Below are 24,464 nucleotides of genomic sequence, written 5' to 3' on the forward strand. Positions count from 1 at the left end.
AAAATTATTAATGCAAGCTATAAATGACTTCCTCTCGAGTTGATTCGTCTCGCTTTGGCTGTGTTGAAATTTCATTTGATTTGGTAAATTGAATTTTCTTAATTGTTAGAGTTAACTGATCAAGCACGGACTGAAATCGGTGTGGTTCTAAAAATGTGCAGCATTTGGAAATCTGCTACAACATTGTGCTTTTCTAGACACACCGCAAACAGCTGGAATTGGAAAGTGCTACATTCATTCACCATGAACACGAGAATAACAAATTTCACTTCAAATAAACTGGAGAGAGCTCCAGGGCGTCTCTCTGAAAACACTGAAAATCTAGAATTGTAATTTTACAGCGATAAATTCAAAGAGATTACAGAGTTTAAACATTTAAAAACACCTCACAAAAAATTACATCATATGGGAAGGAGTCTGTAAATATTTCAAAAGCATTTAATTTTTGTTGAATGCACGCTGGGTTCCAGAAACACATTTGAGTTGGGTTAAAGGTGTGAGTTTTGTTGCTTTGAGTTAATCTTTGTTCTTTTTTTCTCCCACTCGTGATTTTAAAAATGTCCGGTGATGCGCTTGGCCTGGCACCGAAAGCGAGTTTACAAGTTTACAGACACATTCTTTTAGACACAACAGGTTAATCAACTGTGTCCAAACACGCGTTATCTGAATCCTGACTGCAGAACAAAAGTACAGAGCGTAAAATCTACCTGCTTTATCAGCTCGCTTGGCTTGAACTTGGTCATGGCATGTGCAGATATGACTGAGGTGCAGATAAAGTAAAAGGGGGCGCTGGAGGTCTTTGCTTCAGATATCTTTTTGGCTGGGAGTTTGTGCATTCCTCAAACTCACCGGACTCGAAATGTGTTACTGTTTGAAGTTTTCAAAGCAGGCAGAGTGTTAGCGAGATGAACCATTTAGGTGTGGCGTTGACAAATAGCATCCATGAGAAGTCTATAACATCTATAACATCTATATCTGACACTCTAAATGCATATAACGATGTAAAAACACTTCTGCCACCTTGTGTTGTTATTAGATCTCTCATACTAGAATTGGGCTTGGTAGAAGTAAGAACCAGCATGTTTTTTCCTGAAATGATTGATATGAATTTAACATTTATTGTCAGTGTTCCTGAACACAGCCTCTGTGTCACTAAAGAGGCAGAAGAATACTTTTCAACAAGCCAGAGAGTGGTTTGTTCACACGTGTCTGGCAATTAGAATAAATAGAACAATAAACACTGATTATTCAGACATGAAATAGCACCGTGCTGGCCTATTATAACATCCCATTTTAAAGGGTGTATCCCTGGAGAAGGCTTGTTTAGTATCACTCATTTGGCAGGTGAGTTAAAGTGAACACCAGGAGGTTGAAATCCTTGACAGAGGTTTAAAAAGTACAGATTTGGCAAATGTAATCAGATCTGACTAGTCAGAATAAAGACCAGAAAAAAGAAAAACCGCCAGGCAGACAGATGTGACAGTGGTTTCATGGCAACATAAGATCAACAAGTCACAGACATTAAAGTAATAAAAACATGGCACAGAAGAAAACCTTACGATGGGCCACTAAACATCTGTCGAGATAAACATCAAACTTTTGATCCCGCTTGGAGAACATCTTCAGCAGTTTCAGTAAAATCTACAATCACTGACAAACGTGAACAGCTCATTACAAAGAGGCTGACAGCGAGGGGGAGTCCTCAGATATCCATCTGGATCGGTGGAGGTGAGGAGAGAAAAACTTAACTTTGGCACACTGAATGAGGAGAGCTGGCAGAGACGTGAGGAGCGAGCCTGCAGCTGTGTTATGGCAGTGTTCGGATGAGGTTGGGCGGTGATTGGGGGGGTTGCACACACTCATAGCCCTTTGTTGAAGTAAACCCTCTCCACTCCTGGGTGGTTGGCACGGATTTTCTCCTGCAGCTCCGGCTCCAAGCGGCTGACTGACATAGAGCTGGATTAGAGGGCAAAAAATAAATAAAAGGGGTTAATGGGTCAAATGCATACAATGTAGGCATGTAATGCATCCTTTTTGGCAGAAAAAGACTCATGCACACTCTGCATATAGTCACATAATAATAAGATGATTTACTACTAATAACTTCAAAATGGTTCACTCACCTTTTCTGAGGGAATAAAGCACAACAGAGTGGTGTGGCAAACACGAGGCTGAAAAACAAGAAACGGAAATGATGAGCTCACGTGTTTTTAAATTAAAGGCCTCTCGAGCTCACCGAGATTCAAACTTAGAGATTTTTAGTAGATACACCTATGGTATCAATTTAAAGCTCTTATGTTGCTTGGTTCTCAAGTTATCACATTTGCAAACTTACGTGTCCACACCGCCTGGCCAGGTGATAACAATGCCCCATCAGCTTAGTATAGATGAGGGGTAACAAAAGCCCCCCAAGAACTATGTCTCAGACTCTGCAGGCCTCAGTCAGCATGTTGAATTTAAGAAGTTCATGACAGCACAATTAGAAAAAGACTGAACGGGTATGGTGTCTTTGGACAGGTTTCCAGGAAAAAGCCCGTTCTCTTTAAAAAGAACATGGTAGCTTAAGTTTGCAAAGTTGCATCTGAATAAACCTCAAGCTTTCTGGAGCAACTCAACCAGAACATACCAGCACACCTGATACCAACTGTCAGGGAGGATGGTGGAGGGCTATTGATTTGGAAAGCCTGTTTTGCAGCATCAGGTTGTAGAAACCCTGCAGTCACTGAGTTAACAGTGAACGCATCTGTATACCAAAGTGTTCTAGAGTCATGTGAAAGTCATGAAAGTCATGTGACAGGACGATAATCCCAAGCACAGAAAAAAGGTGCAATGGCCGAGTCAGAGTCTGACTGAAATACTGTGACATTGTGGCATTAATGAATGCCTGCAAACCTGAATGAACTGAAGCAACGCTGTAGGGAAGAATGGACCAAACTGTTTACATAAACTCACACATTTACACAGACACACTGCTGTGATGGTGGAAGCTTCTATAAAACAAGGTTTACATCATTTCAAAAAATGATGTAAATGTCCATTTATCAGGATCTTATTGAGGGGAGATACTGATATCAGTCTGATACTAATACCAGTGCTGGTACTGAAATTATTTGTATTTTGATCAATCTGTCCACCTATAACTTATAACAGAGGTCTCAATCACGCAGCCTAGGGGGGGCAAAAGTATTTGAAATTTTAAAAAAACAAACAAGACAATATTTGTGGGTGTTTTCTTGTTTGATTCATTGTTTTTTTTTTTTACTACTTGAACACTAAAGTGGCCCTCCAACGAGATGACAGCGGCAGCAGCGGCCCACCGGTCATTTAAGTTTGAGACCCCTGATCTATAACATCACAGGGAGGGGGAACAGCTTTAAACCTGCATTCTATCAGAAGGCCACCAGATGGCGATAGCTCTGATTATAGAAATCTCCATGAAAAGCTTTCATTCTTGACCTCTGTGAACACTGCTGAGTTTATGGGATCAATTACTTCTTTAGGGGCACATCAAATAAAAAAATGAAACCTATTCTGTAAATCTTGGTCGTACCATGTTTCAAAATGGAGGATTACCTAAGATATGGAAATCACACACTCATGAGCTAACTAGTTATCAATCAGAGCCAGAGTCCGTGTCACATCCATTTTCTGGCGAGCAAGATGGCAGCGACAAAAACGTTCATCTCGAAGCTTCAAAATGGGAATCTAGAAACTAACAGGTGATGTCACACCTTCAATTTACGAGGGGCAGCCAATTAGAAGAAAGTCGGCATAAATGGAGGGCATATACACTACCTGCAAACCAAAAGCACAAAGCACTGTTGAAGCACTGATAAACACCAGGTGTACTGTAATTTCATCCTTGTGGGTGCAGAAACATCTGCACATTATTTAAGTAATGAAGCATGTATGTAAACTTCCATTACACATTGTGGAAGTGTGTGGATTAGCGTTCTCCTAAAAGGAGCCTGCTTCCCCATTTTTGTGGATTAGCTTGCAGAATGTGGTCCTGATCACAGTCATGTGAGTTACACAAGACTTTAACTGGTCGCACCGAGGGCTCGTGAGGCAACGCCGAGTAGGAAGCACAAAGTGAAAAGCTGGGTGATGATGTGCGAGTCATCATTAAAGAAAAAAAAGGAAGCAGCAGATTCAGTTTCATGTAAAAAATAATTAAGTTATTGAGCCACACACGGGCTAAAGCATCTTCATATCGTTATCCACTGAGCTAACAAATTTTATGAGGGCATTTTATTAGGGGCATTACACTACACTGTAAATGGAAGCATTTATCATCAGTGTGATCTTATGTTATGATTGTGGGGTGTTTGTAGTAGAAAGAAGACTGCACATGATGGTGAACGTATCAGGTGAACTATCTCTGGCAACTCACCAGAATCCCACCAGGCTGACTTGAATAGGTGCATTCATCCATGGGAACCTCTGAAAAAGGCCAGGCAGAAAAAAATGAGTGAGAGGCACAAAAGCGGCAGAGAATCCGAGAGCGGCCTCATGCACTCGGGGCTTTTGGTCTCTCTAATATGTGATCATAAAAAGGAGCTAGGCAGTTAATGATCGTCTAACTTGCTGACATTTAATGCAACAAATGCATTTCTCATATTTTGTCTTAACTCAGGCGTGTGCTTACCCTCAGAAAGGCCTTCTTTTCCAAATGGTTCATTAAAAATGGGGGAATAGCTGAAAAGAGAGGAAAACTGATTTTATTTCTGAAATTAATAATAATATCTGAAGCCAGATGTTAAAGTGAGAAAACACTTCCATACCCATTCCCGGAGAAGCCATGAGAATCCTGGAAACCACAACCTGAGAGATGGCCTGCTGCGCAGCCTTTGATGACTCTCCTAACCTGTTGTCATTTTCATCCATTATAGGTATACCATGCTGAAGCTCTCTGAAGACAACAAGCAAAACTGGTAACAGTTCTGGAGATAGATGACTGTGAATGCTGAATGCTCTGAATAATATGCATGGAAATGCACAAGAGCTCCTGCTGAAGAACCTGGAAACTGAAATGAAATACAGCAACAGCTGGGAAATAAAGTGGAGGAAGAGGCTGTGTAATGCATCTTACTTCGATAAATTAAATGTCAGGAAACCTGTTTTTCATGAAAACAACTGAAGTGTTCTTATAAAAGTGAAAACACTGAATGCAATTTCACTGCATGCTGTAAACCATGAACAGCACATGTATGAATTTATCATATCACGGGGACTACTCACACAGATGGACGAACTCCCCGTTCTTCATAGTAATACATCAGAAACAGCAATGAGCAGACAAATATTTAAGATTTAATTAAAGTATGGAAATCTGAGTGTATGACCTGAAAACACAGAACAATGACACCCTCTAGTAAACTACACATTTTCAGTCATTAACTAGTTGCTTATTAGCATTTATATCACTAACCTTTTTGCACTTCTTAGCACCTTTGTCTGCACGACAGCACATTAGGTTTTCCATCAGTAGCCTTCTACCTACTGCTTACAGATACTCCGCATGAATTATGATCTTAAAAGACTTTCCTATCCAAATAATACCAAAAAATATCACTCAAAGTCATGTCTCTTAAACTGAGAACATGTTAACAGTTCTATAGTAAAGTCTGGACCTGATTATCCAATGGTGTAGAGGCCATGCAAGACGCAAAAGCCCCAAAAGCATAACAGAATTTTATTTTCTTAAACTTTATATCTTGAAATCATATTTTCAAAAGCATTTGATTTTTTTATCATAACAAAATGATATCATTGGTAGAATACAGTAGTGCAGTAGTAGTAGTTTCTCCCCTGCGCTACCGAGATTAGCAGTCACTCCCAAACTCAGCTAACTATCCTGCATACAGAACTTCCAAAACAAAGGAAACAAGGAGAAGTCGAGATATCAAATGACAAAAATGGAATCTGAAAGTTTAAGGAAAATTCCCATTTCTTGTTCAACATATTCAGAAGGAAAGAAAATAAATGGCTCTTAAGTTTGAAGTTGCTGAGACGTTAAAGCAGGGTGACACCCAAGTAGCAGCACCTCACAATCACAGTGGATTTATAATCTGAAACTCTGATTGAATCCAAATAAAGAATCCATGCGGGCCCTTATCAGTGAACGACCTGCTGCAAGCATCCAGGAAATATTTCTGCTTTCCCTGCATTATTATTTTTTTCCAAAAAAGAGAAAAAAAAGATGTTTTAACGATGCCTTTTACAATTAGAGACATCCCAAATGTGTGCGTTTCCAGGGAAAAGCTTTCTGGGCATTAATTACTGTTTTAATACCCATCCAGGAGCAGCACTGTGAAAAAGAGCAACAGATAGAGGGAGAGACAATCAAAATAGCATTGTCCTTATAAAAACATGAAACAGCTCTGACTGCTTGATTATTCATTATCATTTCACTAAGGTGCAGTGTTCTCCATTTATAACTATTCCTGTATGACATTGAAGAAAGGAAAACAAATCATCAGAACATCAAAACAAGCTGAGCCCAGGGTTCAGTAACTTGATGTTCTGGTCATGGTTCGTAACCAACTTGGAGTTTGACACTATTAACACACATGAAACTTCTCTGCTCTTCTCAAGTTGTCAGTTCATTATAGCACAAAAGTACTGCAGTTAGGAGAACTCAGGACGATTTAAATAATGTCATCAAGCCAGTGTGTTGCTCCTCCTGTACCGGAGGTATGACACTGACTCTAATCATATCATCTTTGAGACCGAGCGAATCTTTAGTATAAATATTGCATTAAGAGTGGATGGACAGATGGACAGACCAGTGATCTTTACCTTTGTCGCATCAGCGGGATGTTGATACAGTTAGCAGCAGCTACAGCAGCAAATGGAACAAACCGTCCGATCAGCGGTGAAACGTGCTGCAGCGGGAGGAAAGGAGGAAGCTCAGATGTAAACATAGCTTGAAGAATTCACGCCAATATTTCAGATGCTTTACAGAAAGGCCTTTCTGCCGCAAAGTCCAAATAAAAGCTCGCATGACAACATGATTACTGAGCGTGATGCTCTAAACAACATGGGCTTTCAGTGAGAAACAATTCATGTGTGGCTAACTTCATACCAGCACACCCACATGTCTGAAGTCAAAGCATTAATAGGAGATGTAGGATGGGGTTAGATGAACTGATACCTTTGTTAGTGCATTTAGTCCTAGAGCGGTGGCAACTGCCCCCGTGGTGGCAGACACATAAGCTGTGCCAAGCTGACTGCGAACAAAAGAGGCACCGGTCACGTCACACAAACAAAAACCACCGTCCACACCAGCACTGTTAAATTAAGGGGTTAATATGTGCCGGCATCAGCGCCAAAGCAGCTGCCTCTTACCCGACGGTTATGGGAGCGTCACCACTCCTGTTGGTGTAATTCACTATTGCGTTGAAAGACTGATTGATCCACTGCCAGAACAGCACAGCAGGAGTTGTCCTGTAAATTGAAAATACAGTTTGAAATCATTAAAAATGTGCATTACTGGGTGTAAACAGATATTTGTACTCTCCTGTGTGGGAATGCCATCATCCCAACAAGCACCAATAACACTGGCTCCTTCTATAAGCAAAAACAGCAATGCTGCATGCACTACACCAGCCCTGTGAAACTTTAGCAGCAAAATTTAAACCAGCATGTGTGAATTTCCCTCGAGGACATGCTCTGCTGCTTAAAAAGAAGCTATAATAGGCCTGGGTGTGGCTGTGACAGTCTGACAATTAACTCGCACATGATCTTACTTATAAAATGTCATCATGCATCCAGTGATCGTCATGTTCATTGGAACCTGTGCCGACATGCGGCCTATCAGGATCATCTTCTCTCCAGTGTCGGGATGGAAAGCTGAGTCAAAAACATACTTGGCTCTCCACAGTTCATCCTCCGTCAGCCCTGGAGAGACTATACCTTCCCTGCAAGACAGCGAGCGTGTAAAATCATATTTCTCGTTTTACACCGGCAGTGAGTTTACAGCCTGTTTCTGAAAAACTGGGCGGGCTGGTTACCTGTAATCGGTGATGATTTTGTGCGCGTGTGCTAGTTGTTCGTTTGTCAGGAGAATGTTCCTGGGATCTGTGACGGTGAAGAAATGTTTAGCCCGACCCACAAATGTGCTCTGGTCCCAGCGGGGCTCCTTGATGTTTATGGAAGTGGATAGCTCGGCTGCCATTTTTATCTGGGGAAACAAAATGTTACAGGCGCAATAAATGTATCCGATTTTGCACATGGTAATACTTATCATAGTCGTTTTCGTTTCCACACTTATATTCCTGGACTACAGCAGAGTGGCTGTGCATGAGTCACAGTTTGAAATAATCTTGGGCATTGATAAAATAGATGGATGAACTGCTACCGTGTCTCTGCTATATTTGAACCTTCAAAGTGGTTTCTACCACAAGTAGAATCACACACACAGATGTACTATGACAAAGTGCTTTCAAACATTCTCACACACACACTCTGATTAATGCATCTCGGGCAACTCGACGTTCAGTACCTTTTCCAAGGATGTGTCAACATGTGGACCGGAAAAGCTGGAAATTAATTCACCAGGGCCCTGCTCCAGCACTTAGCAGAGGAGTTAGCTTCCCTTCGGGCTTCATTTCTCTTGCAGACAAAAGTCAGCAAGGGAGGACTGGCGGAGCACAATGCTTCTTTTGCCACGCTGCTAATTCAGCATAATGTGACTAAGTGAGGGCTGACCTAACAGGAGGACTGCGAAACACCAAATTGCAACTGGGCACACACACCAACTCCCAGTCTGAAAAGCACCCTGCATGTATAGGACAGCTGGGAAAGTGGCATTTTTAACCAAAAAGTTACAAACTGAGTAAAGTCTGTGGCTTTATTTGCTGTAACTGGGTACTTACCTAAAACTTTATTATATTAATTAGTCTGAAAGCAGACAGAACTGGCTTGCAATGGAAAAACACCAGTGGATGGGGGGTTTTTTGTGGATGTGCATGCAGCATGCTGTTCCAACCCAGCTTGATCTGGATTTGTTCTTTGCCTCAGATGAACAACTGTGAGAAGGCATGCAGCAGCAATGAACTCGAACTGAAGCATGGCTGCTGGATCGGCTTAAATAAGAAATCTGTGCAGTACAGAAAGCATGCTGTCGCTTTAAATTGAATTAAACTCAACGGGGGTTCTCACGAGATGTCAAAAAGCCTTCAGTGGCCCAATAAGACACAAAATTACTGCTGGAAAGAGATTAAAGGGCACTTCCTGGCCTCAAACCCCCGAGTTAGCGTGAATAATATGATGCCAAATCAGTAATAAATGCGCTGTGAAAGGAGTGAAGTTTGTACCGACACGGCCTTTGATCCATAAACGCACAGCTGGTTCTGCCCTCAGTCTCAGCCAATCAACGGCGGCCTGCGTGGCTACACATTAACCTGCAACTCAATTGTTATGTATCCCACATATTTCAACCCCTGTATCAGCCTGGTATGTGCTATAATACAAAACGCGGCTCTCTGTGCGTGGTCGCAGGGTAATAACATGCCCCCTGAATGGATACGGTTTGTTGTCCAACCCGACGTAGACCAGTTAAATCTGGACTGTAACTGGAGGTGTTTCTGTGATCTGAAGAAGAAAAAAAGGCGCCAAAATCTTTCCCCAAAACAATGAAAATCAAGGTGCGACCGTTTTAAAAATGGCAAATTAGCCACTACATCTGTCCAGACCGTTAATTGTCCAGCTGTGCGCCCCAGATTCAACTAGTATCAGCCTGCCACATCCACACACGAGCAGTGGGATCCCGAGGAGCAAAAAGCTGTCTGATCACTGCTTGACACGTCGGACACACAAGCGCACACGGCACAAAACTGTCAGTCCGTTTTGGGAAACGAGCACAGGTTACTTACTGCACTGTGGTCTCCGGAGGTCCGCAAGAGGAGTCCCTGAAAGGCTGCGGCCAGCTAATTTTCAATGCAGCAGTGTCAGCTCGGCCGGAGGGCGCACAGGAACCGCGAGGGGCTTCACCGACAAAATAAAAGCCTCGCCTCGCTTCTTACTAGGGAAAAACATCTTATAATGACAGGAAAAAAACACGCAGTGTTGATCCAATCTTTCGCAAAGCAGCAGGAGCTGTGATCAGCAGTCTGAGGGGAGAAACTGAGCTGCAATCCGCCAAATCCTTTAAATTATGCTTTTATTTTCAGCACTACATCCGCCGGTGCTCTGTGAACTATCGCTACATTGATTTTACAGGCAGTAAATCAGTAATATCTGTTAAAACTTCGGAGGATTTCCACACATGCACGTGTAATAAGCGGATATTAATAGTGGTCCATGACATGTGCATGAAAATTAAAGCAAACGAGAGGTTATTTGGTTAATATCAGAAATGCACAATAAAAAAGAAAAGTAAAACATCATGCTGCAAACAATGTCCTACCTTTTTCCATGTTAAAAAAAACTGTGCAAAAATCCTGTTTTAGAAATTAAATAAACAAGAAAAACAGATGTTAAAATGACCAGTTTACTGCAAATAGTCCACTCACAATAAAGCTCATTATCAGTGTCTGAGCTGATCACCTGCACCGATTTTGGGTGTCTGTTTCCATCTAGTGGTCACTCCTCGGGAATAATGTCATAAGCTGTACAAAAGGGGAAATAAATGACACAGCAACTCCAGTTTTAATTTTTTTTATAGCTGTGAGTGCAAAACATTAAGTTATATTATTATTTTTATTTATTTTACATCTGATGTCATTTGTAGCAGTATTGCCTAGTTAAATGAAATACATTAACTCCCATCCCATATGGAAAAGAAATAGTAAAAACTTATATGTGATTACTCATGAAATTGGCCACTTTCATGAGTAAATCATATAAGGCTTACATGATTTACTCATGAAAGTGGCCACTTTCTCATTACTTTCATACATTGTTTTAGTAAGTATCCAAAACATACAAGTTTCATTATATAACTTTTCAAGGGATCTTATATCTGTTTTCACTCTTATATGCTTTTCATACAAGTTTCACACAAGACAGATACAAACTTTATAAGATTTATATATATCTTTTCCGTATGGGATATGAGACAGCAGAAAGAGAACTACTTACACTATAACGGGATATAAAAAGAACAAAGTTTGTCAGTGCCATGTGATAAAAATCAAATACAAAAGTGCAAAGAGAACATACTCGTTTCTATCATCTCACAAAATAAGCACTTTCGCTTCGGTTACAAAAAGAAAAGAGTTCACATTGTATGCACTGCAACCTTTTGTTTGAGGCCATGCCGAGTGAAAGATGCAGCGTATATACTGTATGTGGCGACACACTCTGCTTATCAACATCTAGTCGTTATTCTCAGCGTTAGTTCATTCATGTTTCCTGACAATCCAGCAGGTATTATGACAGTATTGTTCATAGTAGCAATCATTTCTAGCAATTAAAACATCATGCACAGAGAGGAAGGAGTTAAAAGGACGGTGGTGTTCATCTAGACGTTACAGTTTCCATTTTATTGTAATTATGGCACACATTTTCAGGGGAGAGGGATTGAATGCTTCTTTTCCCCAAGCCTCTGTGCAGCCCATTACCGTTCTTAGCAGTGATCTTTACAGGAAATAGTCCGGCGTACGCCGCGTCACGTGGGGCTCTCCTCTGCGTGGTGCAGGGTCAAACTGTAGGCTAAAACAAACAAAGGGCAGGGCTCTCGTCATCTCATAGACTGAATAATAAGGTTTATTTATTTAAGTCAGCAAAGTGAGATTAATTGTTTAGCCAGGTATGTCAACTTTAAAGTCAAGAGTTTCTGTGTCACAAAGGTAGCCTGGCTAAATCACCATGGTAACCTATGCTGAATGCTCAGCCTGGTCGAGAGCAAGTTATGTTCTATCGGCTGAAAGTGGCACATTTTCCCTGACTCTTTTATTTACAGTAAGTTTATTATAGATTGTTAAACTGCTGTTAAACTAAAACCACTGAATGAAGTGCAAACATTCCCGATGCATTACCACAGTAATGTACATGTAATTATTTATGCTGAATCCAGAATGCACACCAGGAATATTCGTTCAATGAATAACATTAATTTCATTAATTTGATCTGCCAACAAACTAAAGAGATTTCCCCGTCTCCTTCATTAGGCTATGAGACAGTAACCTTTAATGCTTAAATGGATCCAGTTTAAAGTGTTAGAGCTCTAATGTGCACCCATCACCTTAGAAATGAACAGACAGCAGCACTGAGACTGCACTCAGCCATAAAATTATTAACTTGAATTAAAATGTTTATTTTACTGCTCTGTGCACTAAATTGCTAGATTATGTTCATTATAGACTAGTCATCACCACTTTATCATTATCATCTGATAGCATCGATGACTGAAGTAGGTAGCACTCACGGGGATCATTTTGTGAGGAAGAAGAGTCATATGACATAAGGGGTGACTTAACAGCGAAAGTTGATAACCAGGTGTTGCTGAGCCAGCTAAAGTAATGAAAGACTGGCTTTGTTGAACTTTGTATGTAGCATCCCCCCCTCATTGCAAAAAGATATGTTTGCATTATTAGACATGACAAACTTTACTTACAAGGAGTATTTCAACGTGTCATCAAGCTCCATGATTGCTGCCTGGTTTCCACAACGATAGCAATAGTTTGGTGCACTGAAGATCGTCACTACATTGCGGTCGTGGCACCAGTTATAACCCTAAATCAAGACATCAGCTTCATGTTAGCTATTTTATAGCCACTGACTGTGAAGGGTACATCTGACGAAGAAAAAAACAGAATTACTTGTAGTACACAAACAAAGTCAGAGTACCTCCATAACCAGCTGGTGGGCTCTTGAAACCAAAGTGAGACCGTTTGCGTGGTTGAATGTCTCAGAAATGTCCTGCCCGAAAGTGTAGCCAGCACCGCGTGGTGATATGCCCCAGCCACCGCGGTCATCAGGATCTGACCATAACAAGTCACACATTGGACCCTGAAAGGCGAAGGGAACGCCAGTGTTGTTTAGTGCAATTTCTATTCAGTAAAAAGAACAGAGTGAGCATACAGTGATTACCTACAGACTCCATGGTGAACTTTCTTGAATGCGTATGCCTACACTAAAGCAGTCAGCTGGGATATTTCCTAAATTAATCTCTAAACATCTCTAAAAAGCATTTACGTAATCTGTGTTTACCTCATGAGGAACCTCCTGCAGGCGATCCAGCGCTCTGATGTGTTCCAGTGTATCTATTGATGGGGATAATCCTCCATGTAGGCAGAATATCTTTCAAATAAGAAATATGAAATAAACAACACATAACAGCTCAGTGCACCTGTCCTTCAGGTTGGGTCTGAAAAAACAACATTACCTGGTTATCTACCAGCGCGGTAAGGGGAAGATAATCAAACAGATCTGTAAAGTACTTCCAAACGTTGGCATTTCCATATTTCCTCAAGCACTCGTCGTAAAAACCGTACACCTGCGTAATCTGTCTGCTCTCGTGGTTCCCTCTGAGAATTGTGATCCGTTCGCGGAACCTTACCTACGAAGAAAAACACATTTGTAATAGAAGTTTGGTGCATCAATCCAAATATTGATACGGGTATCAGATCGAAACTAGCACAACAGGATGGATACTTTGCTTCTATCCTCTAAGGTCAGTAAATTTATAAACATTCATCTCAAAAATCATGACACACTGCTCTCCCCTCAATAAGATGCCTTTATACACTAAACGTATCAGTAATACTGGCTTTGTTTACTTGGAATTGCATCAATACCAAAATTTGCAGTTCTGCAGTTTTACTTCATTAAAAAATTTAAGTCCATATCGATGTTAAGATTACTTTTTTTGAAATACCTTAAGAGAAACCAGAAGTGTAACAGTCTCCACAGAATAGTAGCCTCTGTCAACATAATCTCCCATGAAGAGGTAATTAGTGTCCGGAGATTTCCCTCCAATCTTAAACAGCTCCATCAGGTCGTGAAACTGTCCGTGGACATCTCCACACACTGTCACTGGGCATCTCACCTCCTGCACATTGGACTCTTTTGTCAAGATCTCCTTGGCCTACGCATGAGAACCAAGAAAACAGGTTAGCATGTACCAGAATGTGGTGCAGTTTGGGAGCCTGTGGAGTACACAAGTTATTAATAAGCCAGATTCCAATATTCCTGCTTTTAAAAAAAAAATCTGATTATTAAAGAGTTTTCTTGTGTGCTTCTGTAAGTGCACTTTAGGACAAGCAGTGGGCGTAGGTAGGGAAAACATTCGCAGGCATCCCCCCTCCATCTTCTCGGCTTGTCTTAGAAATCCACAGCATGCAGCTACAGTCAAATGGTGTGCTCCTGTAAGGCCACATGCAATAACGTCTGAGTCCAGGCAATATTTCTATTAAAGGAGCCATTCGGGGGGGCTGTACGGGCTAAGCGTCGGCTAGCACTGCGGAAAGCTAATAATGTGGGGTACTAATATTAAGTCGCCTGGTAAACCTCACCTTTTCGCAGAGGACTTTGACCTGATTCTCTGTCAGCTGCTTGCACTCGTTCAGTTGTTCGATCCATCCGTCCAGCTCCTTGGTGAATGACTTGTCGTCCATGCCTGCTTTGCCGTCAGCTAGCGAGCCGACCAGCTGTAAAATTCCTCGGGAAAATATCTCGCTATTTCGTTATGTTTCGGTGTCTCTGCTACGCTACGTCCTACTGACTGGAGAGCTCTGGTGTATTCGCAGCTAGCGCGTGCATGTGCGTGTGCTCGCACGCGGGTGTGCTCCTATCCAGGGGCGGATAAGAAATTTTCTTAGGGTGGCATGGAAATCAAACGGGGTGGCAAAATCACAGCCATTTCTTTACACATGTGCAGGCAGTGGTGGTTTTTGATATGGGCGACATGGGTGGTTGCCCGGGGCGGCATCGCGGCGGGGGTGGCATCATGGCATCGGCAAAAAAAAGTTGCTTGCACCCATGCTGCCCCGACATCATGCCAGCGCATTTTGGGGATTGCATGGGAACCAATCGGAGTAAAGGCTGGGTTTCCTGGGTTGTGTGAAATCCCAGAAAAAAAACCTATACAAGGTGTAGGTCTATTAGTTTCTGTTGTGGGGTTGGGTGTTAATACTGGAGATGCAAGATGGACAAGAAAAGGTCAAAGCCATCAGGTCCTTGGTTTATAAAAAAAATAGAGTAAAGAAGAGGAGAAATGAGCAAAAGATACAGGTAAGCAGATGTGTCTTTGGATAAAGGCAGGTATTATGTATCCTGAAACAAGATAACATTCATTAGTAGGGATTGGGAAAACTTTGTTAGCTACCTTTGTTAGCCACTTGGCTATGATAGTAAACAGTAGACAGACAGATGACACTGATGTGGCTTATTGACAGTGTTGGGACTAACGCGTTATTAAGTAACGCGTTACAGTAACTACGTTATTATTGTGGTAACGAGCACGGTAACTAGTTATTATGCCAAAACCAGGAACGCGTTACTCGTTACTGGGATTTAGATAGGGTCGTTACTCGTTACTTCGTGTGGTGGCTATCGCGGAGCTTCCACAGATTCAGTAACATTAGCAAGTGGGGGAGGCCAGCAGGTGGATGAAGGAAAAGGGAGGCAAGAGGAGAGACCCGAAGTGGCCGCTGGTCCGAGAGTGTCAAGTGAACTGAACTTCAGGTAAGAAGTTATGACCTGCAGTCCATCTGAGTCACATATAAACCAAGTTTAGGTGGAGTTTATTTTCGTACTGCGTGCTAGCTAGCATGACGGAGTTTCTATACAGCTGGGTGGGTGCTATGTTACTGATGTTGAACTTTATTTTGTTCATAAGGTTAATTATTAGAGCTGCCAACCGTTCCTTAAAAAACGGAATCGTCTCGTATTCAGAGAAAATATTACGCGTTTCTTATTGAGGTGAAAAGGAACAGTTTGTCCCGGACTTCAGCTACAATGAAAAAGACACAAAGCTGGATTTATTCTGTGTCTTTGCTGCACAGCTGCCTCTTCTCCTCTCATCCTCTCCCCCTCCCTCTCCTGTTTCTACTTCAATCATGAAACTGATCAGTGATCAGCTGATCGGCTCTCTTGTTTGTTTATCGCCCACTTTGCGCCAGAAAGAGGAAACCAGCGGATGTCGCGCTAAACAACAGCAGCACGTTTAAGCTTGATCAGCTGTTGTTAGAATTTATTTAATATTAATTTCTAGTATCAGCTGATGTTTTCTGGAGCCACAGCTGCAAAAAAGCTGCTGGTCATGATATCGGTTTGGTTATGTGATGAGAGGGAAACATGAAGATGAAACCAGGAGATGTTCTTACTGAATCATCAGAGCTGTGATGGAGAAACAGGTTTACCTTTTAGGTCACATGAATGAGTTGAAGGGAAGTTATGAACTGTTTCTGAGAGACAAATAACACCAGGATCCTTTTCTAAGTAGCTGACAGCTGGTAACTGTGCAGGGGCGGGTCTAGCAAAGTGTTGCCAGGGGTCCATGTAGGGAATTAAAAGGGAAAGGGGGGCACAAGGAAATGCTTTCTTATTCTCATTTAAAATGTCTCACTTTTAAAAAATAATTATCTGAGTCTTACAACAAACAATTGATAGATTAATGCATATATACCATCAGAACAGTGTACATCACTGTCACAACAGCGTTTGTTTTCATTCAAAGGCTTTATGATTTTCCTATAATGGTGGGCCGGTCTCTAGTCATATTCCCCGGGATGATTTTTTTTTGTCCCAGTCCAGCTCTGTATGCAGCTCATCTGCAGTCTGGTGTTACCTACATCTTCCTATTCAGAAGGCAGAATTTCCGAGTTCTGAGTACATCGAAAGCACCACGACTGCAGTTTTTGTGTTGGATGTAAAAAGCAGGCTAGAATCATGCGGCGGTCAACGACGGTCCAGGCGTGGGATTTCTCTCGTGGAAATGTGCACATTATTTTTTTCCTTTCTATTGGTAGGTGGCACAGTGCACTTGTGGCAAGTAAGCAAGCTAGAAGACTGGCAATCTTGTTGGGTATCCAGTTACGGAAGCAACACATTAACAAGAGAATTCTGAGTAAAACCAAAGTTACTTTCCCTAGTAACTAGTTACTCTTAAAGTAACGAGTAACTTGAAGTAACTGAGTTACTTTTGATAGAAGTAACTAGTAATGTAACTAAGTTACTAATTTAAAGTAACTTACCCAACACTGCTTATTGAATGTTTTGGACTGTGTTTAGCATAATATTAATTAGCCATTAATTGGGAGAGGTGTATTGTTGATTTGTCTGCTATTGTCAGTGTATGATGAATTATAATGGCTGTTTGTTGTCCATTTGCATACTCTTGCTGAGGGAGTGCTCGCCCAGGGCACCAAACAGGCCACGAACGCCCCTGTGTGCAGGTGTTACATTCTGTAATATGTGTTATTTATGGTTATAATACGTCAAATGCTATAAGTATGCACATTTCATATAAACATAGTCTGTGACTTTCTTTAGCCCATATTTCAGTTACATAAAAAATTTAATTTTGATTTTATGCACTGTATAGCATATATAATAAATAAGCATAAGTATAAAATCCAGAAGCTACACAAAATGAGGTGGATCAGTTAGAAATACAAGTTCTGCTCTTCAGGACTGTTTTGAGAGCACTGACTGGAACATGTTTAGAGAGGCTGCAACTTACGGCGACTTCACTGACTTGGAGGAGTACACATCATCAGTGTCCAGCTATATCAACAAGTGCACCGATGACGTCACTGTCTCCAAGATCATCATCTCACGACCCAACCAGAAACCGTGGATTACTGCGGAAGTGCGTGCACTTCTAAGGACCCGAGACTCTGCCTTCAAAGAGGGAGATAAGGTGGCGCTTAGAAGAGCGAGGGCTGAACTTTCTCGGGCCATCAGAGAGGCGAAGCGCGCACACGCCCAGAGAATCCACAACCACTTCAAGGACAGCGGCGACACACGACGCATGTGGCAGGGCTTACAAGCCATCGCTAACTACAGGACGACACCACCTGCCTGTGACAGTGACGGCTCCCTCCCAGATGTGCTTAACAACTTCTATGCTCGGTTCGACAGGCAGAACGACGTGGCGGCGAGGAAGACCACCCCTCCTCCGAACGACCAGGTCCTGTGTCTCACTACAGCTGAGGTGAGGAAAACTCTACGCAGAGTCAATCCACGTAAAGCTGCTGGACCAGACAACATCCCAGGCAGAGTGCTCAGAGAATGTGCTGATCAGCTGGCAAATGTTCTCACCGACATCTTCAACATCTCTCTGAGCAGTGCCGTTGTCCCCACGTGCTTCAAGGCCACCACCATCGTCCCCGTGCCCAAGAAGTCTTCTGTGTCCTGTCTCAATGACTACCGCCCTATCGCACTTACACCCACCATCATGAAGTGCTTCGAACGGCTCGTCATGAGACACATCAAGACCCTGCTGCCCCCCTCACTGGACCCAATGCAATTTGCATACCGCCATAACCGCTCAACGGACGACGCCATCTCCACTGCACTCCATCTTGCCCTGACACACTTGGACAAGAAGGACTCACACGTCCGAATGCTGTACATAGATTTCAGCTCAGCATTTAACACGATCATCCCCCAACAACTGATCGGAAAGCTGAGCCTGTTAGGCCTGAACACCTCCCTCTGCAACTGGATCCTGGACTTTCTGACCGGAAGGCCTCAGTCAGTACGGATCGGGAACTGCACCTCCAGCACCACCACACTGAGCACTGGGGCCCCACAAGGCTGTGTGCTCAGTCCTCTGCTGTTCACACTGCTGACTCATGACTGTGTAGCAACACACAGTTCAAATCACATCATTAAATTCGCTGATGACACGACCGTGGTGGGTCTCATTAGCAAGAACGACGAGTCAGCGTACAGAGAGGAAGTGCAGAGACTAACGGACTGGTGTAAGGACAACAACCTGTCTCTGAATGTTGACAAGACAAAAGAGATGGTTGTTGACTTTAGGAGGACACGAGGCGACCACTCACCGCTGAGCATCAACGGCTCCTCTGTGGAGATCGTTGACAGCACCAAATTCCTGGGCGTACACCTGGAGAAGGACCTCGGCTGGTCCCTCAACACCAGCTCCCTGCACAAGAAAGCCCAACAGCGTCTCTTCTTTCTGAGAAGACTGAGAAAGGCCCGGCTTCCACCACCGATCCTGACCACCTTCTATAGAGGAACTATTGAGAGCATCCTGAGCGGCTGCATCACTGTCTGGTTTGGGAGCTGTGCCATATCAGACCGCAAGACCCTACAGCGGATAGTGGGAACAGCAGAGAAGATCATCGGGGTCTCTCTACCCTCTATTGAGGACATCTACACCACACGCTGCATTCGCAAAGCCACCAGCATTGTGGCTGATCGGACACACCCCTCTCACACACTCTTTACACTCCTGCCATCTGGAAAAAGGTACCGAAGCATTCGGGCACGCACATCCAGACTGTGCAACAGCTTTTTTCCACAAGCCATCCGTCTCCTCAGCAAAAAGGGACTGACTGATAAACACGCACACACACACATACACTAACATTATCACTCAGCTTAACTCAAATACCTCAAAACATTGAGACTGGACTGACTAACCAACACAAGCGCAAACACACTGACCTACACCACCAAACCATCGCACACACCAACCTGTAAATGCTCTTTTGCACAATATTATTACTAGATATATTATATATTATTATTTCTTTTGCACTAACTTGTCTTGTAGCACCTTGGTTCCTGGAGGAACGTTGTTTCGCCTCACTGTGTATTTTTAAACTGTATATGGTTGAAGTGACAATAAAGTTGAACTTGAACTTGAACTTTAACTTTTCACACTCTTTTTATTGAATAATCAAAATCTTATATGCTTTAATTTATACAAGATGTCAGAAATCCCCACTGCCATGAAGACTTGTTTGTTTGTTTTTTCTTTTACCAAAAATTTACTGGGTTAACCCTCTGGGGTCCAGGGTATAATTAGTCGTTTTTTATTATTTGTGATTTTACCTCTATATTTCAACTGTTTATCTTGCCTTGTTTGGTATCATGCTTTTCGGCACAATCTCGCATGTCTAAATAAATGTAAAGTTATTTTTTCATTTTAACATACTGTATTAACACAACTGATTTAAAATGACACAAAAACCCCATAGAATCCAAGTAGGCAAATTATTTGGGGGTTTTTGCAAACAGTAAAGTTTGCAAAAAAAATACCCCAAAATGCAGCCAATGGCTGAGCCATTTTTGTACAAAAGTTTAAAACCACTACTAAAACTAAAATTAAAGAACAATAGGGTATCACAATAAGATGTGACAAATTATTTGTGCTACTCCAAAAAATGCTTTGTTTCCAGCACAAGACAGAGGAGCACATCCAGCTGGAGACACATTGCAGTCTACCTTTGGTGGCCTCTGTCGCATTCACTAGTGCCCTCATTGTTTTACACACAAAGCAAAACTACACACCAAACATGCCAAATGTCACAAATCTCTCACATCTCAAAGCTCGCTATGGCTATTACTGTCTCTCTCTCACTCACTCTCTCTTGCCACTGTTAGTCCCAAAACCTGTTCCCTGTTCCTAATCAACCGAATGCTGATTGGTCAACATGGTACATTGGTGCATTGATGCACAACAGGAAAGGGGTTGCATTTTTGTCTTGTTTTTTGTGTTTTGCTTGTGTGGCAGGATGAATGTTATCCCTCGGTCCAACCCACTTTCAGCCTGGCCCATTAGGGGGCGCTGGTATAAATAGTGGCCATTTGAGTGTCTCTGCATTGCTTGCCTGTGATCTCCTTTTTGGTCACCTGACTTCCTCGGTGTGGTAGAGATCGTTTGTGGGTTACTCCTCTAAAGTCTCCATCGCGGCTGGTCGTAGCTATAGAAGCCTCCTCTGAGCTATTCTGCTTACATTCTATGACCCGGCTTACTTGGTACGTAATCAACTTTTGTTACGCTCTCTGCCTTCTATTGTTCGTTTATAGTAATTATTTATTATGTTTCGCAGGAAGTGTGGACCTTAGTTTTGCGCCAAGCTACGCGAACTGAAGTGCTGCTGTTTTGCCTTGCTGTGCTTTTACCGTCTGTTCCCGTTGTGAGAATTCTTTCCCTGCTGCTGTCAGCTTTCACAGTGGACGTCGGCGTGGACAACGGCTATATGCATGCCGGTTATCGGAGTCAGCTGGCGTGCATATTGATTGACTGTTAACTTATCGTCGTGTGGACGGCAAGTTGGAGCAGTACGGCGATTCCGTTTGCTCCAGATTTTAGAGTTTTATCCAGATTGTATGTTGTTTTATTGCTTTTGATTTGTAGTTTGGATTTTTGTTACACCACTGGTGGGAGGCCCTTTTTCTAGCTGTAGATCACCAGTGTGGTCTTGCAGTTGGGTTATCCCCCGGTGCTACACATTAGTTTGTTGTAATATATTAAAATTTTCTTTGTTTCTTTTATTCAGATGCGGAGTGCCGACGTGGAGGAGACTAGGGTGCCTTGGTGGTGGGATCCCTTGAGTGTACACACCTGCCTTGTTTAGTTTATTAGTGTGAGTGTGTGTGATAGTGTGTTGCACTTGTGTTTTGGGTGTGTTTTCTTTCTTTAGTTTGTGTGTGGCATCCCTGCCCCTCCACTGGTAAGCCTCAGCTCTGAATACCTTTTTAAGCATATTTGTATTTGAATATTTATGATTGTGTTTTTATATGGTGTTTTAAATAATTATTAATAAATTGTCAATTTGTTTATTATTGAACCTCGTCTCTGGATTGAGTATAGCGAACCTAAGTGCCTTTTTGGTGATTTAGTGTCATTTCCAGTATTCTCTGGGTGAAATTCCCAGGGTGGCGTTGTCGTTCTTTAAAACTGAAGAGTATTTACTTTATATCCCAACCTCGTCTCGCCACAAACTTGGCGTTGTCGACAGGATATACTCTTTAAAACAGAGACGTGTGTTCTTCTTTTTTTGTTTGGTGTAACGTAAATTGTTTTTTTTATATTATTTTGTACAGAATAAAGGCAAAGCAGCAGCTACTTTGGTGTGGGATTTCACAGCTGTGTTACAGAGATGGAGGAAGAGTTACAGGAACTCAGGGACTTGATCGCGCAGCTGAAAGCAGACAATGAGAGGGCTGTTGGGTCAGGTACTAGTGCTACACCTTCTACTTCAACTGCATCATCTGTTAACCCCCCAACGGCTGGTGTCTCTATAGCAGAGAGACTAGTTTTTGTGCCCCGTGACAGAAAGTGCCCTATGTTTAGAGGAAAATCAGGTATAGGGTTGAATGAATGGTTGGAGGAAATAGAAGGTTGTGCTAGAGCACGTCATTTGTCTTTGGCTGATAAAGCATTTTTCCTGTTTGACCACCTAGAAGGAGAAGCACGTGAGGAGATTAAATATCGCTCTAGTGCAGAGAGGACTGATCCTGCTAAGATAATTACTATATTGCAAGAACTTTATGGCTGTTCAGAATCCTATGTAGCATTGCAGGAAGCTTTCTTCTTTAGAAAACAGCAGGAAAGTGAGACACTGCAAGAGTTTTCCCTCGCTCTCTTGGGTCTTATGGAGAAAGTTAAATCGAGTGCCCCCAATGGCATGCCCAATGCTGACGTTTTATTAAGAGATCAATTTGTTGAGCAGGTCTTAGATAGTACCTTGCGGCGGGAGTTAAAGCAGCTAGTAAGGAGGCAGCCCACACTGACATTGCTGGAGATTAGAGGGGAAGCTATTAGGTGGGAACGTGAAGGGTTGCCTAGTGGTGTTAGGCATAGAAGCAGTTCTGTCCCTTCTGTTTATGGCATTCAGTATGGGGTCCATAGCGGTCCTTCAGGAATAGCCCAGTCTACCCATTTGTCTGAGATGAGCGAGATGAAGGAATTGTTAAAGTGCCAGCAGGAGCAACTTAATCAGCTCACTCAGAGCATTGCTCGATTGCAGGGCCCCCATCGAATGCCTCGCTCAGGACGGGGCGACTCCATTATATGCCGTCGTTGTCAGCAACCGGGACATTTTGCTCGGGAGTGTGATGGGGAACGCGTTCCTCGTTCCCGGCCTCCTTCGCAGGCCCCTCTGCATAATCGCAGGCACTCTCCTTTAAATACGGCTTCGGAAAACTAGCACCCTCCGTATTGCCGAGCCACAGTTCGGGTGGGGTGTCTATTGGCTCAAGGGTTGTTTCTAATGGTCCAGAGGCAGTCTCGAAATTAATTTCATCCTGTCCTCATATAGATGTGGACATGGGCGGTATAAAAGTACCTTGTTTGGTTGATACGGGGTCCATGGTCTCTACCATTACTGAAAGTTTTTTCCGCCAGCATTTTGAGTCCTGGGGTCAAGAGCGTCTCCAAGCTTGTCATTGGTTGCAGCTTAAAGCGGCTAATGGGTTGTCCATTCCTTACCTTGGCTATATCGAGCTAAGTGTAGAGCTCTGTGACAAGTTTCTTCCACAGTGTGGCGTGTTGGTCGTTAAAGATCCTCCAGGTGCAGGACCTTCCACGGTTCCGGGTGTATTGGGGATGAATGTCATTCGGAAGTGTTACCACGAGCTTTTTGGGCAACACGGTGAAGCATTGTTTAGTTTGGGCTTTGTCACAGAGGCCCCTAAACCCCTTGTGCAGGCGCTGCAAAAGTGCCATGACGTTAGTATAAGAGCCCCACTGGATTTGTCTGGCCATGTGAGAGTGAGGGGTAAGCGAGCATGTTGCATTCCGGGTGGTGTAATGAAAGTAGTGGCTGCCACCTGTTCTGAGCAATATTCAGGTGCCACTGTGTTATTTGAACCTACTGATGTTAACTTGCCTGCTGGACTTTTAGCGTCCCCTGCATTGGTTCGAGTGGTTCGAGGTACTGCATACATACCAGTTGTTAATGTAGGGACTACGGCGGTCTTGCTTTACCCTAGGACCATTATAGGGACCCTGGAAGATGTTCATGTGGTCAGTTTGCCCGCTGGTGTGATAGAAGTACTCCCTAACGTAGCCACAATGGCATCTCACACCGCCACTCCTACTGTGCAGGATCAGATGGAAGGGATTGATTTGTCTAAACTGTCAGCAGAGGAACAGGGACAGGTGAGGTCTCTCCTTAAGAAATACAGCTCGGTCTTTTCTGCTCATGACACTGATTTGGGTTGCACTAACTTGATCTCCCATGACATTCCAGTCTTAGATGATATCCCCGTGCGGCAGCGTTATAGGCGCATCCCCCCTTCAGAGTACGAGGTTGTGAAAGAGCATATTAACCAGTTGTTAGGGGCCGAGGTGATTAGAGAGAGTAGCAGCCCCTATGCTTCTCCCATTGTGCTCGTTAAGAAGAAGGATGGCAGCCCGCGCATGTGTGTTGATTATCGGCAACTGAACAACAAGACAAGGAAAGATGCATTCCCCCTGCCGCGCATTGAAGAATCCTTAGATGCGCTGACTGGTGCCCGTTGGTTTTCCACCATGGATTTAGCAAGTGGCTATAATCAGGTCCCAGTTACGGAAGAGGATAGGCCCAAG

At 42.9% G+C, this 24,464-nt stretch overlaps 2 protein-coding genes and 1 long non-coding RNA gene across 7 annotated transcripts; 1 reads left to right on the forward strand and 2 right to left on the reverse strand.

Moving 5' to 3' along the window:
- Positions 1 to 422: 422 nt before the first annotated feature.
- On the reverse strand, positions 423 to 10,017 carry sfxn1 (sideroflexin 1). Of its 2 annotated transcripts, none has more exons than XM_080900284.1 (11): positions 9,879 to 10,017; positions 8,016 to 8,185; positions 7,752 to 7,922; positions 7,351 to 7,449; positions 7,157 to 7,232; positions 6,802 to 6,887; positions 4,785 to 4,912; positions 4,649 to 4,698; positions 4,394 to 4,443; positions 2,124 to 2,171; positions 423 to 1,956 (listed from the first exon to the last, which is right to left on the reverse strand). In XM_080900284.1, exons 2-11 carry the CDS (start codon positions 8,177 to 8,179, stop codon positions 1,860 to 1,862), a joined length of 969 nt encoding a protein of 322 aa, XP_080756410.1. In that variant the 5' UTR covers positions 8,180 to 8,185; positions 9,879 to 10,017; the 3' UTR covers positions 423 to 1,859. The 2 variants fall into 2 exon arrangements, with proteins under 2 accessions (XP_080756410.1, XP_080756411.1); XM_080900285.1 differs by lacking the exon at positions 9,879 to 10,017 and adding an exon at positions 8,507 to 9,849.
- Positions 9,909 to 14,596, reverse strand: LOC308408158 (serine/threonine-protein phosphatase 2A catalytic subunit alpha isoform-like). 2 transcript variants are annotated; one of them, XR_013973757.1, is made up of 10 exons: positions 14,464 to 14,596; positions 13,827 to 14,036; positions 13,335 to 13,508; positions 13,160 to 13,249; positions 12,797 to 12,958; positions 12,564 to 12,682; positions 11,568 to 11,658; positions 10,552 to 10,613; positions 10,412 to 10,445; positions 9,909 to 10,041 (listed from the first exon to the last, which is right to left on the reverse strand). XR_013973757.1 is itself a non-coding variant. In XM_080900286.1 (7 exons), the coding sequence occupies exons 1-7, from the start codon at positions 14,563 to 14,565 to the stop codon at positions 11,586 to 11,588; spliced, it is 930 nt and encodes a 309-aa protein (XP_080756412.1). In that variant the 5' UTR covers positions 14,566 to 14,596; the 3' UTR covers positions 10,862 to 11,585. The 2 variants fall into 2 exon arrangements, 1 of the variants encoding a protein (XP_080756412.1); XM_080900286.1 differs by lacking the exons at positions 9,909 to 10,041; positions 10,412 to 10,445; positions 10,552 to 10,613 and having other exon boundaries at positions 10,862 to 11,658.
- A 6,063-nt stretch (positions 14,597 to 20,659) lies between these two features.
- On the forward strand, positions 20,660 to 22,095 carry LOC308408573. Of its 3 annotated transcripts, XR_013973808.1 has the most exons (4): positions 20,660 to 20,905; positions 20,980 to 21,211; positions 21,430 to 21,516; positions 21,977 to 22,095. It is a non-coding gene; the product is annotated as an uncharacterized lncRNA (long non-coding RNA). The 3 variants fall into 3 exon arrangements; XR_013973807.1 differs by having other exon boundaries at positions 20,660 to 21,211; XR_013973809.1 differs by having other exon boundaries at positions 20,660 to 21,211; positions 21,430 to 21,603; positions 21,977 to 22,089.
- Positions 22,096 to 24,464: the final 2,369 nt, after the last annotated feature.

This window comes from Rhamphochromis sp. 'chilingali', assembly GCF_963969265.1.
Source record: "Rhamphochromis sp. 'chilingali' genome assembly, chromosome: 13".
NCBI classification, from domain to species: Eukaryota; Metazoa; Chordata; class Actinopteri; order Cichliformes; family Cichlidae; genus Rhamphochromis; species Rhamphochromis sp. 'chilingali'.